Genomic DNA, 19038 nt, shown 5'->3' with positions numbered 1-19038 from the left:
AAACGAACTGTTAGTAAAATTTATTACTAAACTGAGCTAAAAAATAAAAATAAATTCCTTCCTTGTATGGATGTTTTTGACAATATATATATAACCGTTTCTACGAAAAATCTATTTTTTCATTCGTTGATCTCAAAAATAAAAATTCCAATCACCAGAACGACAGGAAATTTTAATAATTTATTTTTAATTGTGTTTTGCACAATTTTGTTAAATTACGACTGGATGAAAATTTTGTTCGTGGTCGTCGTCGCCGTTGGTAAGGTGAACAAATCCTTATCAAAACATCATACGCTTAAGACAATAATTAGTATCGATAGCGGATTCTATTCCTTTGCGTTTTGACGTTTGTCTCAGCGCTCAGATCTTTCCTGTCTCACGCTGTAGTAACTAAACCGTTTAGACCGTGCAATAAAAATTAAATAAAAAAAAAACTCAACGCAACGAAGAAAAGTGCATAGAAAAAGGAAAAAATGTTGTGTGGTTTTATGAAACCACGGTAAAAGTGAAACTTAGGCACAAAATTATCGTATTTGTACGATAAGGACTCCGAACACTGCTTTATACCTACTCGGCAGCCGACCGTCACGCGACATGCGCTACACAGACCAAAAAGTTTGAGACGATGTAATGAAAGTTTCACTAATTTTACAAACTTCCCGAAGATCTTTAAAAATAAATACCATTTTAAATATTTATAAAAATAAAAAAACAAAGTCATCGGGGCTGCCATACCATCATTATCATATCATATACAATTATATTTTTTTTATAATGGTACTTAATTTTAAAGATCGTCGGGAAGTTTGTAAAATTATTATTTATTCCTTTTCCTTCGTTGCGTTGGGTTTTTCTTTTTAATTTTTAAAATTTTAACTTCGGTTTCTTATTTTCATGTGATATTTTCAAGTGAGCGAGACCTACCTCTACCTCCATATTACATTCCTACATCATATTGATATCTATAAGTTTGTTGCTCCTTGACATCTTTTAAGTTGGGCCGTAACCGTGCACAAATTGTAATGGATCACAGTGGCAAAAGAAGTGGTATCTTTAGGAAAAAAAATTGCCAAGAGCCAGGCCTATGTGGCTTTGAGTAGAGTTCAAAATTTCCAGGGTGTGGCTATATCCTCTCGCTCCCATATCCCCCTCTTCTTTCACAGACTTTCAACCGTTCTCTTTCCACACCTAGTAAATGGCAGAACCGATTTTGATGTAAACCATATTATCTAATTATACCTATATAGGTATAATTAGATAATATGGTTTACATCAAGATCCATGATCCATCAAACGACAGGATATGACATGTACATATGTACACGTCATATCCTGTCGTTTGATGCTCCATTTGGTTTATTTATCTAACCACTGTCACCCCTAAATGTAATAAACGGATGAACCGATTTCGATAAAACACGTTGCTCTTTTATATTTTGATATGCCGCTTGAGTATATTATTTGACCACATTCGATTATTGTTCATTCCCACTTTCACCGCTGTAATCTAATAAATGAATAAACCGAATTGGATAAAAATATAACTAATATTTTTTCCCACATTCCCGCTTTTACCTCTATATACCTAGGTATAATAAATGGATGAACCGATTTTGATACACTTTATCTAAGAACCAGCGTCGGAAAATATGCTGCCTAACACGCATCTAATTCGTATTACCTGTTAGCGAGCTACGGTGGCACAAACAGACAAACATAGCGGTCAAACACTTATCACCCATCTTTTTGATGGTTAAAAATGGTTAAAAGGGGTTAAAAATATAATACGACATAATTTAAAGGACATTAATTTATGTATAAAATTTACCTAGAAGTAAGCATAATTCTAATTTGACCCCTTCCCCCCCTACTACCTCAGCTTCTTCCCCCACCCTTGGGGACTTTCGATATGATCACCTGGACATTTATAAGGAATAATTACTGTAGCGTATAACAGATAACTTACGTTTTATCGTACACTGTATAGTGTACAATAGAATGCCTTTGCAAATGTTCGCCGTGAATACTTAAATGGTCATAACTTTTTTATTTACAAACCGATTAACATTAAATAAACACTTAATGTTAAATGAAGATTACCACAATATATTAGTGAAAACCGCATCTAAATCGGATAAGCCGTTTCTGAGATTAGCGTGCACAAACATACAGACAAACAGACAAAAAAATTATAACTACAGTTTTGGGTTTGAGATCGATTTAATAATAACCCCTGCTATTTTTTTTACATATTTTCATTGTATAGACATCACTTTTCTAGAATTTTATTATAATATGTGTTGAATATTGATTGACCACGCGCAAGGTTACTAATTTCCACTACATCCTCACGCAAATGAATCTGTAAATAAAAAAAAATCAAAAGATAAGTGTACCTAATTTTAATAAAAAGCTACTAACAAATAAAGTTTTATCAAGAACTAAAGTGACCTTCTTTGGGCGTATAATATAGTCTTGTAAAAGTTATACATGATAAAAATAAAATTTCATCATTTTCTTATTTTGTCATAACTTTAACTAATTAAAAACATGAGTCTAACTATATAATTATAATAAACAATAAATATAAAAGCTACAACTTACCTTTTGTGGGAACGCAAGAAGGCGAAAATTAAAAAAAAGCCGAAGATTTTTAAAAATGTAACCAATGAACACAATCACTGTTATCTACTATTACCCAAAGAGAATACAAATACTACGTCTATTACCTATATAACTGTAACTAACATCAAATAATAAACATCTACCCTCACTTATAAAAATTTAGTATATTCACATGAAATATAAGCGCACCTGAAATTTACTCTGGGAAGATATGAATTATTTATTTAACTTTAAAAAAAAAAAAAAAGCAAACTCACCAACATCATAATATTTAAATTATGAATTTCCAAGGAGCGTTAATATTATGTAAATTGATTTAATTTTAATGAAATCTCATAGATGGCGCTGTTTTAAATTTGTCTTTATACTACTAAGATTCATTATACTGTTTCTCTGCCAAAATTACTTAAATGATGTAGTTTTTATAGTGTAAAGGTAGACAATAGCATGGCTTACTCAAAAACAACATTTAAACATGAGTCTTTATATTGTACGCTGTCGTAGTACACGGAATACGTAAGAAAAATAAAGGTTCACAGCTCCTCCCCCGAAGGTGATAGCATGATAATATGTATATAACAACCTGACCCGACCTGTTAGTAATATTCATGCAAAATTTGAAGTAAATCCGTGCAGTACTTTCTGAGATTAGCCTGGACAAACATACAGACAAACAGACAAACAGACAAACCGACAAACAGACAAACAGACAAAAATTCTAAAAACTATGTTTTTGGCTTCTATATCGATTATAGATCATGGATTATGTATTCTTTTAAAAAAATATTCAATGTACAGTTTTGACTTTCCTACGATTTTATTATATGTATATAGATTTTACTTTGGTCAAAATACATTTAATTTATTTCTAAACAAACGTTCAAGCGACGATATAAACACGAAACCCTGCTTTTTCCCAGTGGCGCGGCGTAGTGATTTTCAGAAGCCGTAGTTAAATAATAGAGACGTAACTCAATGACTATGTTTACGAGAGCAATCATTTTAAAAATAATGAGGTGTTGTTTATTTAGACGGCAGGAATTAGGCCGAGGCAGGCGGCGGCGGTTCCCACGGCCCGGCATTAAATCTCATGACGGACAAATTGGTCGGCACTCGGCGACCATCACACGCCGCCGCGGCTGCTCCTCTGCCGATCTCTGTACTCACGTGTCACCTTATCGAATTATGACCGTTTTCTCCGTAACACGAATAACAATTTCCAACTTTTTTCAACAAAAATAGCTTTTATGATTTTTATGATCTGAAAATAAACATTCGTGTAAGTCTACTAATACCAATATAATTCTAATTGACATGATTATTTGATTAATATTAGAGGTGAATCTGATTTGAATTCTAATATTAACTAACACTGATAATTTTTATACTATGAAATAGCAGAAAAACTAATGTAACAGCTATTCGATTGAACTAAATGAAGACGACTCAGCTGCGTCGTATATAGAGGCAGAGGGCGAGAGGAGCTGCAAAAACATCCCTCGGAATGTGCGCCGCTGGTCTGCGGCAGCCGCACCGCACCGCACCGCCGCCGGCCGGGAGCAGCCGTGTGTGTGATGGAGATGCGCTACAAAAATAGCGGCTTGATTGGGTTTTTACGGTCGAATTGGTGGGACCGCTAGGAATTCAGTGGCCGGGGGACGGCGGGCCGGGAGGGGCCGTTGGAGGACCCCAATTTAAAATTTAGATAAGCGGAATAAACGCGCGCCGGAATGTGCGGAAAGTCGACGCAGCCCGGCTCAAACATCCATATTTTATTCGTCTAAAGTCTATCGCAGCCGACCGGCCGGGAGCTCGCTCGCCATCGCGCTTCATATCTCGGAAATAATAAATAAATAAGTAATAACGCTCTTGAATGTACATAATTATGTTTGTCGTTAGCTCGTTTTGACGAGTCAATTCAGCGCCGCTAATCACTCATCCATACTAATTAAACGCTTCGCCAAAAGAACGTTCCGATGAGCCATTAGCGAGGCGCACTCGGAACGAGTTAACCCTTCCATTGACGGCGCCGGCCGCATCAGCCTGGAAATGCAGTGGTCATCGAGACCCCGATTCGATTCAATTAAAACCGCTCGCCGACGATCTGCATGTGATGGGGGATAATTATTGCGTAGCGATAATGGCTCCATCGCAGCAGTCACGCTGTCACCGCACGCATGCTAACGATATCACATTTGCGAGTTAGAATAATTGTTCATATACACATGTTTACGGGCACACGATCACAATATTGCTTGCAGAATGTCACCTGTGTGCGGCGGTGTGCGTGCGCGTGCGCGTGTGTGCGCGTCGCAACGCAGCGGGATCAGAACACGCCCGTCACCAAACCGGAACCGGCCACTCGCCGAGGCTTCGAGTTAACAACGTATTCACATGAGAACAAAACATCACTTCGGTATGCAAATTCTCCAAAAATTGTATGAATAAATTCACAGAACAGGTACGGCCTAATTGCCACCGTAGTGAGCGATGTTCATAAAAACTATAGGTTTATCTCGCTTACGATCAACGGCTTTCATGTTTATGGCCAAAGTTATAATTATAATTAGTGGAATACGATAATTAGCATATTAAACACGGCGGGTCGCGGGCTCATTACTGCGGTAATTGAAAACATCGCGCTCTTATAATATTCCTACGATAATAATTGTTCATTATTAGTGAACGTTAAGTACGTGCAGTGATTAATTTCACTGGTAAACATACGCAACCTTCTTTTCATAACATTCAACGGAAACGTCAAATTACTAATCATTACATATTTTAATATTGTTGTTTAATATTATAATTTCTGATATTTCAGGTGAAGTGAAATAGCGTAGACGACCCTCGCATTCTGTTACGAGTATATGCATGTATTTCCAACAGTTTAAACTGTAATCCCTGCCAAATGGTCAAACTGATGATCGACTGACTGGTATGACGATTCAAAAATCTTATTGAATAATTATTAATTGTTTGAATTTGATTTGCTAGACCCTGTACGGACACTGTTGCCTGGGTGAGCTTACACGACTTTGTCACTCGTTTAGAGGCTTTGCATTTTTTATAGGAGCATCTACGTGTTTCTTTTATAATTTACGCCAAGACAACGGCAAAATAAAATCTATGTGATAAGACACAAAAAAATATTTAGAAGATAATACACAGCCCCATAGAGATCTGTGATCTGTGCACAGCCCTGACGGTTTTTATAACTGAAAATACACCTGACTTACTTGACTTAAGGTCCTATGGCCCCTATGTGGGGCAGAGGGCGTCCACAGTGCGCCGCCATCGCGTACGGTCTTGGGCTACGCTCTTCAGCTCCGGCCACGTCAAACCGATCGCCTTAGCCTCCGCTGCCACGGAACGACGCCAGGATTGTCTAGGTCGGCCACGTTTTCTTTTCCCTTGCGGAGTCCACTCCAGGGCTTGCCTGGGTATATGTAAGGTGTCCCTTCTAAGAGTGTGGCCAATCCATGTCCATTTACGGCGTAAGATTTGGCGGAAAATCGGTGTCTCGTGGCAGCGTTCCAATAGTTGGTCATTGGAGATCTTTTCAGGCCAGTGAATTCTCAGAATTTGTCGGAGGCAGCGGTTGACAAAGACCTGGATTTTCTGCGAGATATCTTTGGTGACTCTCCACGTTTCACTCCCATATAAGAGGACACTCTTAACGTTGGAGCGAAATATTTAACTAACTATCGAAAATACACCTGCAATTAATTAATTAACTATAGAAATATAATATTTGGACGAAAAATTAAAAACTTTTATATGTAGAATACTGAATAACATAAAATGGACCAGGCCTTTAGTGAATGAATGTTATTTTATAAAACCATTTGACTCGCTCAGTTTTAACTCAATCATCAAAGAGTTGTTATGTTATAAAGTTCCGATTGCAGTATATTACAATAATAAGAGGAAAGGCGATGTAGATGGGAGGGCTCGGAGTGGCGAGTGTTCGCAGATAGCCATCGGTGCGCTGTGTACTGCACATGTGATGCCGCGCTTTATGTCCACACGGCTTTGCTCTCATTTATTTAGCACGACATTATTATTGATTGAACATTCATTTTCACTTTATACTATAAATAAAAACTGACTTTTCGTTCCTATTGAATGATGCTCTTTTAGAAACGATTTAAACATGATGACCTTTTTCAGAGAAAAGTTTTTGACAACAATTTCTCCTAATCAACCTCCACCTCAAATAATAAATGCGTGCTTTAACTGCTAGCTTCCTTTTAAAATTTTTGTGTGTTTCTTCAATTTTTGAATATCAATCATAAAATGATATCATCGATAATTCTTCAATATCGGTTGCAGAGCGCAGCGGCGGATGGTGGACGGCGGGTGACTAGTGACAAGTTATCGCGCGCCGCACCCGCAACGCTCACCTTAACAACTTTGCATAATATTCACATTCACCGCCGCTCGTTTAATAGTTCTACAAACAGTTTTTATCTAACTGTAATGTAATCCGCTTTATTTTATACATTTACATAACGACGGCGAGCATAAATAATTACGTGCGTTAACGGCCTTCGAATCGACTCTTTTATAACAATGTTTAACTTAAAATAACCAAAAGGGAGCACTTCCGAACTCGAGCCGAGCGAATAATAAAGCCATCTTAAAACCACTTCCAACATATTCAACGTCCAATTGTACTGCACTAGAATTAAAACGGGAAAGGAAGGGTAAATATTTTATCTCGGCCCTTCAGACCCCACTCTTCAGGAAAGGGATAAAAGGTCTCGGCGAATTACTCAAAATGAAAAGTGTTTACCGAAAGCACTCTCCGGAGTATCGGACACATTGTGCTCGCGTCGCGGCGCGAATAATAACTTTAAGATTTGGCCACTGCTCAGTGGTCAGTGCTCTGGCTGCTCCCATGCTCCGGATGTGCAGGCCCGCCGCCCGCCGGCCACCAGCGGCGCACCCTTTCGCGGGACTCACGACATCGTTTATTGTTCACTTCCCTCAATACGTGTTCCATATTCCATAGATATGTGTTTAGCGAATCTTAACATGTACGTGATTTGTGATTCAACACGAGGAACGATGTAGAGCTATGAGATTGAATGAATTATTAGCCTAAAATTATGTTTTCACGAATGGCAAATTGAAAAAATATTTTAATGGCAGATCGTGCAATTAAAAGCGCATAAAATGCTCCATAAAGACGCATTTTAATATACCCTTAATTATAGCGGATCCGCACTGATATTTTGAAGCCATAGGCGCTATAATATTTAAATGTACTTCTTTTATACCACTTTTTACTGCTAGTGAAAATTTTAAAACTATTGCTTTAAAGTAATCATTGCCAGAACTGAGAAATTTGTAAGTAGTTTATTTTTTTCTTGCTATTGAGTTTCGAAAATTCAGAATAAGTATAAATTAATATGAAACTGATATAATATCACTAGTATCATTAAAATTTAATCTATGTAGAGCAAATCGCCATTTACGTGCAAATATTAAAGTTATCTGTTATATCAATTATTCATTACATACTATAGGTACATATATGTATATTATTTAGTTGGATTCTATTTTAATAATGTAAATGTTAGCAAATTAAAATATCGGTTACGTAATAACAAAGTTCTAGAAGGTAAAAAGCTCGAAGAAAGCACACACAAACACACAGACGCGTATCTCAGCTAATTAATTCTTGTCTGAGTAATCACATTGGAAACACACGTAATTAGAATTAATTGGACAATTTCAGGAAGACTACTTTGTTACGAGCCGAGTGAGTTTAAACAAATTAGCTGTATTGTAGTGCGCCTGCGCGGGCTGTCAGCTGTCAGCTGCGGCCAGCTACCCGACAATATAAGGTAGATATTGTTGTAATACCTTACTCCTTAGTTGTCAGCATTTAGTGTAGTAGTGGCATGTAGTTTGAAAAAAGTAACTACGTGTAATTAGATTAAATTTAGAAAAATATAAATTATTCATAAACGACTTTGACGTCGGTGTTTGTTTTTCTCATTTTTTTAAAGTGCGTAACAGGAAACGCGTCGGTGTCGTTATCTTATATTTTTAACTCAAAATTTAACATAATTATGATCACTATCTCTTGTTCCCGTTTAATGAATAACTGTTAGGCGAGGACTTGGTGAGCAATCCATACTAATATACTAATATATACTAATATGTACTAATATACTAATATACTAATCCATACTTTGCCGAACAAATAATAAATATAACACCAGATTCAATTTCGACAGTTCATGCACCAAGGAATCAAGAACAGAACAAAAGGCGTAGAAGAAGGTTGAACGAATAGTACTATATACCTTTCTTACATTTTATGACACAACTACCTTTACAAAAACATGATAATAACGATTTAATTAAGGGAATTGAAAACTTAAAAAAACTTACTAATCCATACTAATATTATAAATGCGAAAGTAACTCTGTCTGTCTGTCTGTTACTCAATCACGCCTAAACTACTGAACCAATTTGCATGAAATTTGGTATGATTTTCCGATAGATACACATCAAATTTTTCGTAGTAGGTATGCACCTACAAAAATGCGTGTAGAGTGAGGTGGTCCCGTACTCAGATAACATGTTGACTTGCGAGTTGCGTTGTACAGTTGAACATTGTGTAGAGTGCAGTAGCGACGGGCGGGCGACGCGGACGGCGCGGGCGAGTCATCGCGCTGGATTATTCAATAATAACCCTTCTTCAATTAACGTCCAAACTACTTTCTTATTTAAGTTCGTTTGTATTTTGTTATCACAATAATAGCAGATGATGGATGCTAGCTCAACGATGTAAAAAATCTCTCTGTGTTTTTTCCGTGTAGCGGATTAACATTATTCATTTACCTACTTTAAGTAAGTTACATCATAATAATAACACAACGTAAAAATTTAAATTTAAGTGGTGAACCGTAAACAGACAAAAAGCACAGTTGACGTAAATAAGTAGGTATGATTTGATTAATTAGATGGCCCGAGCGGTGCGCGGCGGCGTGTCTGTCTGTTTGTCCACCCGTACACCCGTATACCCGCGTGCGTGTACCGAGATAGCGGGCAGGTGCCGCTGCTATAAAAAATTAAAGTGCGATTTACTACGAGTGGCGCTTTTATCTTACAGATTCTGCCTGATAAATTATTTCCTTATAAGATATGATACTTTATTTCGAAAGATCATTTCTTGTCGCTAATTAGCCCGTTTATGTTTCTTAGCTTTTTTGTAAACACACATCGGTTAGAGCCTCGTGAGTTTATCTTCTACAAAACATTCATAAATGACACATTATGACGAGCGTCGTCAGGGCATTGACCTCATTTAAATAGGGAAAGGTTGTGAAAAATTGACAATAATTGCACATGCGGTGTGCGGTATGCGTCTCTGGGTGGAGGGCAGGAAGTGGAGGGAAGTCGCAAATTGAGGAGCGCACGCACGTCGCCCACGCGCCGCCCGCTCTGCTCGCCCGCGCAGCCCGCACCGCACGGCCACCGTGCATTCCCGCTCCATCACGTAACTGACAACGAGCGCCTCCAATAACGTCACGAGATTACTAGACAATTTGACTATCAATACTAGATATCACTAGTTGGAATTTCATTGCAATGAATGAGTCGTATTCGCTCAATTTTTCTGATAAGTTGCTATTTCTTATACGAACTCTAGAGTTCGTATAAGAAAATATAGCAACTTATATAAGCCTAGGCTTATACACATATTATTAATTCAAATAGGATACTCGATGCTGGTAAATACTAAATATTATTAAATATTAATACAAGCACTTCTCGTGCTCGAAACCCGCCTAGGCAAGGAGTTAGTAATAAAATATATTATGCATAAAGAGGTACCAGTATGAAAACGTGCAATCATATGATCGAAGTAATAATTAAATATTATAAAAGTATGCAAAAAACCCCTTTTTAGAATTTTATGCACTGTAACGGAAACGTTCATGTTTGTTTAGAAATATTTTTTTTCTCGGCAGCGGAAAATACCTCAATGCGATAAAAACACCACAAACAACGGTTCAGGGTGCATATTATATTATGAATGGGAAATCATGAAGGACCCAGGAATGCGACCTTGACCCCAGCGCGCAGGTGCGCACGCGACACAAATATCATCGCGAGTCGCTCACCCCCGCTCCCCCCGCCCCATGCCCCAGCGGTCCCGTTACGTACGCAAATTGCGCTAATTAATGATATCCACAGATAACATTTGCGCTAATTGATCGGAAAGGTCAGGCGGCGCTCGATCAACTGTTATTGTGCCACCGGCGCACACTGCATGTTTTCAGTTACAATTTTAAATTGGAGATAGTCAATAATAAAAGCTATAAGACATAGGTATTATATTATAGGTATTAATTGTTTACCGAAATATTCGTGTCTAAAATGTAAATATACATAATATATTTTAAATTTAGAACACACAAAGCTATCGTCACTTATATTACTTATTAAAACTTGGAAGGTGAAAATTATGAATGCTCTTTAATGCACATCAATTAGGGAATGCAATCCCGATCCCGCGGGATCCCGATCTCGCGAGATCTCGTGTAATTTTTCGGGATCAATCCCGACGCATTATATGACGAGATCCCGTTCGAGATTGACGGGATTGGGTGGCAGTGGTCAGCGACGCAACACACAACCACTCGGGGCGCAAGCGGCTTCTAAAAGTCCTTTTGCACGTATATCCACGTCCACGAGCTTAGACAAATTAGAACCTACCATAAAAAAAGAAATGGATTTGTTTGAGTGTGGAGGAACAAGGGGGCGATTTTTGCAGTTTGCATACAGGGTGTAATCGTTAAGTGTGCACAGGCGATTATTCCATAACTATTATAGATATCAAAAAACTTTAAACTGATATTGAAAGTACTATACCTAATGAGTAAAATGACAATAAGAACTTTTTGAAAGTAAAACGAGAAATATCCAAAAATGTTACATGAAACGCTCCCATACATTTGATTTCCCATACATGTTGTATTCAAAGCAAATGTTCGAAATGGCATCCTCGATATGGAATACAATTGTATTCCACATCGAGCTCTATTAACAGTTTCTGAATGAACTTTCATTAAAATTAGCGAAGTAATTAAAGCACAAAATCAAATAAAAAAGCAAAACCTTTCATATTAAATGTATGAAATAGTCATATTTCATACTAAATATATGGGAGCGTTTCAAGTGACATTTTTGGATATTTCTCGTTTTATTTATAAAAAGTTAATAATGTCATTTTACTCGTTAGGTAAAGGGCTTTCGATATCAGTTTAAAGTTTTTTGAAATCTGCAATGGTTACGGAATAATCGCCTGTGCACACTTAATGATTACACCCTGTATAATTGCTTCGCCAGTGGCGAATCGCCACGCTGTTGCCAACCAGCGTTGAGTCGGAGAGGGCATTCTCAGCAGCGGGGTACATTGCAACGGACATTAGATGCCGTTTAGCAGATGAAACTATTAATACCCTTTGTTTTTTAAGGAGTCATTTAACATTTTCAAAAACACTTTTTTTCCTAATTTCCTTGAAATAAGCTCATTGTTTTGATTACCTAATTTATCTTCGTTAATTTCTTTACAACCTGATTATTATTTAGTTGGTAAGATTAAAGAATAAAGGTTTTTATTTTCTTTCGAGTAATATGTTATTTGAGTTAACCTTACAAATCACAAACAAGCAGTTATTATCTTTTTCAGTCATCTGAACTCAACATTTTTTTTAAATTAGACGGGATCCCGAAAATTCCGGGATCCCGCGGGATTGATATTTCTAATCCCGCGGGATCCCGAATTTGCAATCTCGAGTCGGGATTGCATTCCCTAACATCAATTAAAACTACTATAAAAGAGAACACATAGCAATATTTTATATGTTATAGCCAATTGTTGAACGAATATAAAACAGTTATTAGATTAAAAAAAGTGGGTAATACAAGTCATGAGCACGTACGGTAATTCACTACTTACATTCGATCCCACTTTAAGTATGTATCTATTTGCAAAAAATCTTCTATTTTAGTAGGTACTGCATTCGCGTTTAATTGGCTACAATGGTAATATGGCTGCAAAACTTCCCACAGCGTCGCGAGAACAGTAAGGACCTAAGACACGGTGAACGCTGAACTTCATTAAAATTTACCTCTACATTGCTCTACATAGTTGATTTGAAACGAATTTACGTTTATTATAATTCAACGCTATTTTCATATCTATTTCGGAATAATCATACCGTCCAGGCTAACCAGTAACCTCACAACGAGATTGGAAGCATATTGATTGCGCGGTGATGGTCAATTACAGCGAGTAACCGCAAGCGGCGAGCGGCAAGCAGCGAGCGGCGAGCGGCGCACGTGCGCGGAGCCGCGCTGATGAGATGCACACACCGCGCGCACTCCGCCAAAACTGTTCAATTATGATTTAATGGGATCCGCCGGCAACCTGCTCAATTACGTCGTACACAACACCACTTGCGATGCTTATGAGAAATATATCTACTTGACCTTTCGGAGATCAAAAAAAGATGCTTCGATTTCTTTTCGTTCCATTACGCTCTATAATTCAAACCAATGTTATATAAGTAATATCGAAGGATTTTAAATTATCATATTAGCATCAGTATTATTTTAATCAATTTTTTTTTATAATTTAAAGTCTATTAGTACGTCTACACGTTCCGTGAAATTAGAAGAAGAATGTAACTGTTTGCAAAATAGCACGAACGTCAATAATTCCACGTAACGTCTAAAATAACATTTGCAATTATAATTCCTTCGGCTAGTGATTAGGCGGGAGTCGGGAGTCGGGAGTCGGGAGTCGGGAGTCGGGACTCGGGAGTCGGGACGCTCGTCAACAACGCATCTCATAACGAACAGTTAGGTCAACAATTATACGGTGCCGTTAAAGGGCAGCTCAGTCTGGACTTAATGCATGCATAGCGGGACCTCAACGGACGCAGGTGGCCAACGGGACCCAAAGGTCAGGAGCGCCCTCGCGCCCGGCGCCCTCGCGTCCACGCTGCCGTTACGACCCTCCGCCTGCCAAATCGCGGCACATTCTCACAAAACCTTTTACAACCTCTCCAAATGTACTTTGAACAACTGTTACACACTTTATTTAAGATGAATAGATTTACTTCGCGAGGGTCTCGAATTTATTTTTATTTGAGAGCCGATAGCTCCGTTTACGACGAATTGTTAAAAACAATTATAATGCGCATTGAAACCTTAAAATATCGAAACATAACAGATAGGTAATTTAAAAAGTTACGTTAGGCAATAAAAGCGTAGCTGTATTCAAATGGCCGATGCTTTCTTTTATGGCAGTAACTGTTAGGCGTTATGCGTAACGGCGTGCAATTTTTACGATTTCGATTGTTTATGTTTTTTAACTTTTTGTTTGGGACAACAAATGAGAAAGTCACGTGGCCGCGCGACGCAGCCGAATATTTTTTGCCGATCGCTTTCCCCGACACAAAAGCCCTCGTAATTGCTTCTTCGAGCCTTCCCTAATTCGATAAAAGAGAAAATAATACATTTTTTGTTTGAGTGCATTGTCACGAAGGACGTTTGAAATGTTTAACGCTGATAATAAGAAGTCGAAATAGTTTTAAAAGATAATACCTAAGTAATTGCGGTGTCGTAACAAGATTGAATTTGATTTAACAGATGAGGGGCGAGGACAAGAGAAGTTTACACGCAATAAAACAAAAGAAAGGCAGATAATTTATGATCTTACGGGATGAAGATACAGTTCCGATATCAGCTGTTTACAGGCTCATAGTTGGGGGCGAGTCACGCGGCGACCGGCGTCAAACCGCACTTGGATGTTTCAATACTTATAAATTATTTTATAGTAACAAAGTCGTTTATGTAAATTACTGCTAAAATATACCCCATGTACCGAAAGGTTCATCAGGGTCGAGAAAGCCAATTACCTGGCGTCGAAGATAATCATTTAATTTTTTTATGAAAAACGATCAGATCAGATGTTGATATTTTTTTCTGATAATATGTATGGGCAAAGTCGGGGTGTTGGTTGGTTACGCTTACAATGAAATAAAGTAAATATCAATCGGTGCCCGAATGAATAGAAAGGACATAATTATCACGTGTTTGATTATATTTGACTTCCTCATTTAGTGTGATAGTGCAGTCTATAAAGTGGAAAGACTCACCCGAGTTCATGTCAGCTCGAAGGCAGAGTCCAGACAACCAGCCCCGAGCGGCCCCCGCCGGCCGGCGCTCGGAACAGAAAAACTAAAGGTCAGCTCAGCTAACGGGACCGCTCGTGTGACGTGCTACCCTGCACTGACCCTCACCGACCCTCACCGACCCTCGCAGGGCTCACCAGTGACCGTTGTGACACAGCTACTGCGCTTTACGTGTAAGCTAACGACTTTCTGTTATTATGTTTATAGATGGCTTATATTAATTGTTTTGTTGTTTTCTTCACTGCCTAATGTATGGAACTTTTTAATTGATTACGAAACTAAAAAAAACATAATCGCGCATCGCGCAATTCTTAAATGTTATTATATAAATATTAAACTAAGCACCTTTAATTGGTGGTGTAACATTTGACAGTGTGTGTTGATTTAGGAATGTAAATGTACGATCGAGACTGATCATATCATTTTACAAAGTAAGGATAGGAGAAAGCTATTTGAGATGCAAACCGTCAGCACACGGTCACGTGAGCACGCAAATTTCTTTCTAGAAAGAAACGTTGATTTGCGTACTCTCGCCATGCTGCTGTTCCGCGAAGGTCTGCTTTGCATACGGTTTTGGTGCGGCGACAGTTATCGCGTCACCTCCCCAGCCCCACAGGTGCGGCGCCTCGCTGTGCCCACTGGCCTAGCGCCTAACATACCACTTCACACACTGCACTTTATAATTATACAAATACAATGAAACGTGGCCGACGGTGGCGAAAATCTATAGCGGTCACAAATAGAAAGACCTATCGAAATGCAAATGTAGGATTTCTATCCATTTATAATTATTATATTACCTTTAAATGGTAATCCGATACAGCTTGGAAGAAATCCGATTTAGTTGCTATACTCAATAGGGAACTGAAATAAATGCAATACACTTCATTTGAATAAAGTTTTACTTCCTGACTACATAATTTGCAAATATTTTGACGATAGTGCGGGGAGCTTGTGCACTGTGCAGCCAATCGGCGCGACCACTAGACCAAGGAGTTCGTCTGTAATCGTGTGTCATGTTTAAATGCTCATTCACCAACGATATGTTACGTACAAATGATACACACCATTAATCACAATATAAAAATAGAAGATATACAATCACTTGAACATAATCAAATCGATTTTAAATTCAAGTTTTAGGGTGGGCAGTTTAATATTATATGCATTATCAATTGATTTCATTTTAGGAGCAAATACAGCTGAACTATTTATGAATATTTGCATAACACCGAATTCTAGATATGATCCCCTTAGATATTATACGAAAAGGTCAGTTAAGTATCTAGGAAACTGGACTTCAGCCGATATCCCGATTGTAGAACTCGGTGAAATCTTGCAGAAAATGTGGGATGTAAATATTTTCTCTCAACTGGAGTCGATTTATAAGCCCGGCGGTCACGAGTAGGTGCGGTGATATTGAACTGAATAAATTAATCGTAGAAAGTAGAGTGACCCGACCGGCGCGGGCGCAGTAAACAACACGGGAAAAAACTGCTTTGCATGTTCCGTGAATGCACTCGTACTTTTTTTAGCTAGACTCTTTCTCCAGCTCCGCTTGCCCCATAAATAATAGGCAAGGCTTGAGTGCGCACGGGCCCGGCCGTCGCTACTCGCTAGCGCCGCGCCGCTCACGCTCGCCGCTCGCCGCGCGCTGCATCACTATGCGTCGCATTAGCCTCGGGTATCGTGCATTCAACAGATGATTTTGTTTCAGTTTTACTTTGAACTAATTCAAAATACTAAAAGCGATTTCGGTTAAATCGTTTTTCATTTTGTACTTTGCTAAGAGTTTTAAAGTGAAACTTTTATTACATCGTCTCAAACTTTTTGGTACCTAGTAGGTATATAGGTACCTACTCGGCAGCCGACCGTCACGCGACATGCGCTACACAAAGCAGTGTTCGGAACCGTTCGAACAGTTTCACTTTTACCGTGGTTTCATAAACCACACAACTTTTTTTTTTCTTTGTTCTTCACAGAATTGAATAAATTAGCAATAGCCATCCATTTTCGATTAAGTTATGCGCGTTCCTAGTTCAATATAAATCCTCCGACCTTCATTTTCGTGTCGATAGAGGAGCCTCAAACAACTGAGGCAACGCACGATGCGTATTGCATGTGCAAATGTTTATGATCGCAATGAGCATTTACATACATTTTAGTACACGTAGTTACATGATCGTGTAATATTCAAGAGATTTTTTGTACAATGTAATTACACGTTCACTGAAGAGTATTTGAAGTCGTCTGACGTCTGTTATGTTTTGCACGTTGAGATAAAACCCACAGTATGCATAAAGTGCGCTCTGAAGATATCTACTCGCAGTGAACGGTAGATTGTACGATATAACTGTCACAAAAGGAAAGAAAAGCATAAATTATAAATCCATAAAAGTCTGAATGATAAATGTGGGCAAATCTTAGAAAATAACAATGTGCAGAAAAACGAATAAATTATAGTATTTCGCACCGGGAAGAAAGAGCGGCTTCAAAATGTGATTGATTTTCGGATTCCGGACAAAAGCTAGCAAAAAATTGCGCCGACTAACCTGGACGTATGCAAATCCTTTGTTACCTTCGCACCCTTGTCTGCACGCTATTCTGACCTTTATTCATAACTAATAGTATGCACAATCTTCGGTGCATCGTATTGCGATGTGCCGAGAAACTTTTTCACATGACCACCGCAGAGAATAATCTACGATCTACTCGTAAGTGCATTTAGAAATTTCAATACGCATCGAACCCGCGTTTATTTCAAAGTTCTCAGAATTCAACAAAGCGACCATAACAGTCGCCCAAAAAACTAACTCGGTATCAAATAAATTTTGATAATCGCGAATCTGATTCACTTTTTATATTTCTTCTAGTTTCTAAAACACGTTCGTGTGTTATTGTTTTGTCGAGCGATAACAATTATAATAAATTAAGAACTTAGTCTCAGTTACAGATACGTCGTTACGAGCCGAGCCGGTAGTTTCATGTTAATTGCAATTATACCTGGACTTTAATTTGAATTTAGTTTAATTCGTATATAAATAAGTGAGATTTTTTGCGCGCGGACATGCGCCGTACAAATTTTTGTTTAGTTTCTCGCGAAGATCGTAATCAGTAGCTGTTAGATGGTTAACGGTGGACAGAACACGGCTCTCAACTATCTCGTATCAGATCATTTACATTATTTTGAATGGATATCAAGCAGGTACTTAATGTGATCGCCGAATGAATTTGTTTTTATGAATTAATTAAAAATGCATGAGAATATTATTTTTATCAACGTATTTGTAAAAAATGATGCTTTGCTCTGTAACAATGTTAATGATGAACTGAATCCAGCAAAGAGTATTTATTTTTTTTCTTTGATTGAAACAATAAGGCTTTTAAATTTTAATTGTTATCTATGCAGTTTGTATTTGTCTAGACTTATTCCGTTTAATATTATAATAAACAAAGGGGCACGTGGATGTCTTCCTAACTAAATGAATGCTCCCAATTCATTGAAGGATATAAATCAGCCAATACCTAACCGTTGCCGTCTACAGAGGTCTGGTGTCGCTTTCTGTCAGGGCATTGCGATATAGAAGCAATGTGAATGCGCATTATGGCTAAAAGACGTTACTCGATTATGTTCGAATACAAAGATATAGCTGCCCGGTGCATGAAACACATTAAAATCGCCATTAGCGCCGCGCCCGGCTCCGTCTGCCGCTCGCAATAAATCTTCAAAAAAATCATTCACCGCGGCAAAAACTCATAGAAATGGATAGAATATGCAAGCTTGATTGTTCGCCGGTGAAATGAAAAAAGGCGCAGATGGTCGCAAAGGCGCGGTGCGGGTGCAGGTAGCCAGCGCGCATGCAAAATATGTTCCGACCCTGCGCCTCACGTGCTAGCTCACTTGATAGCGGACTATTAGGTACTTCTACGTCTTGATCTACATTAATTGCTACGTTTATCGATCATGTACAGGCATTATATGCAACACGGTTGCAACATGGAACTCTATACTAACTTATTATATATATTATATATAAATATTATATTTTACGCTTAATCCCATTCACTGCGGTGTCGGCGGCAAATCCAAGAGCAATGTTATAACATTGCTCTTGGATTGATACGAATGGATGATGTTATATTCTTACATATTTTCACGATAATGTTGTGCATCATAACATA

The 19038-nt window shown here is 38.2% G+C and overlaps 1 protein-coding gene across 4 annotated transcripts in view; it reads right to left on the bottom strand.

Moving 5' to 3' along the window:
* LOC149909245 (uncharacterized) overlaps positions 1–19038 on the bottom strand; it is a 195812-nt gene that overhangs the window by 42735 nt on the left and 134039 nt on the right. The window contains exon 1 of one of the 4 annotated variants that reach the window (XM_090101471.1): positions 14821–16441. The exons of the other annotated variants lie outside the window; for them this stretch is intronic. Within the exon in view, the coding sequence (XP_089957597.1) occupies positions 14821–14830 (10 nt within the window). The 5' untranslated portion in view covers positions 14831–16441. Of the gene's footprint in view, positions 1–14820; positions 16442–19038 lie in introns of those variants that run through there. 4 annotated transcript variants of the gene reach the window in all.

This window comes from Colias eurytheme, chromosome 4 (genome assembly GCF_061535395.1).
Source record: "Colias eurytheme isolate Ceu_HAF_F1 chromosome 4, ilColEury1 Martin Lab GWU primary, whole genome shotgun sequence".
Taxonomy (NCBI): domain Eukaryota; kingdom Metazoa; phylum Arthropoda; class Insecta; order Lepidoptera; family Pieridae; genus Colias; species Colias eurytheme.
The sequence above is the reverse complement of the archived record's forward strand: the minus strand, read 5'-3'. Positions and strand labels throughout refer to the sequence as shown.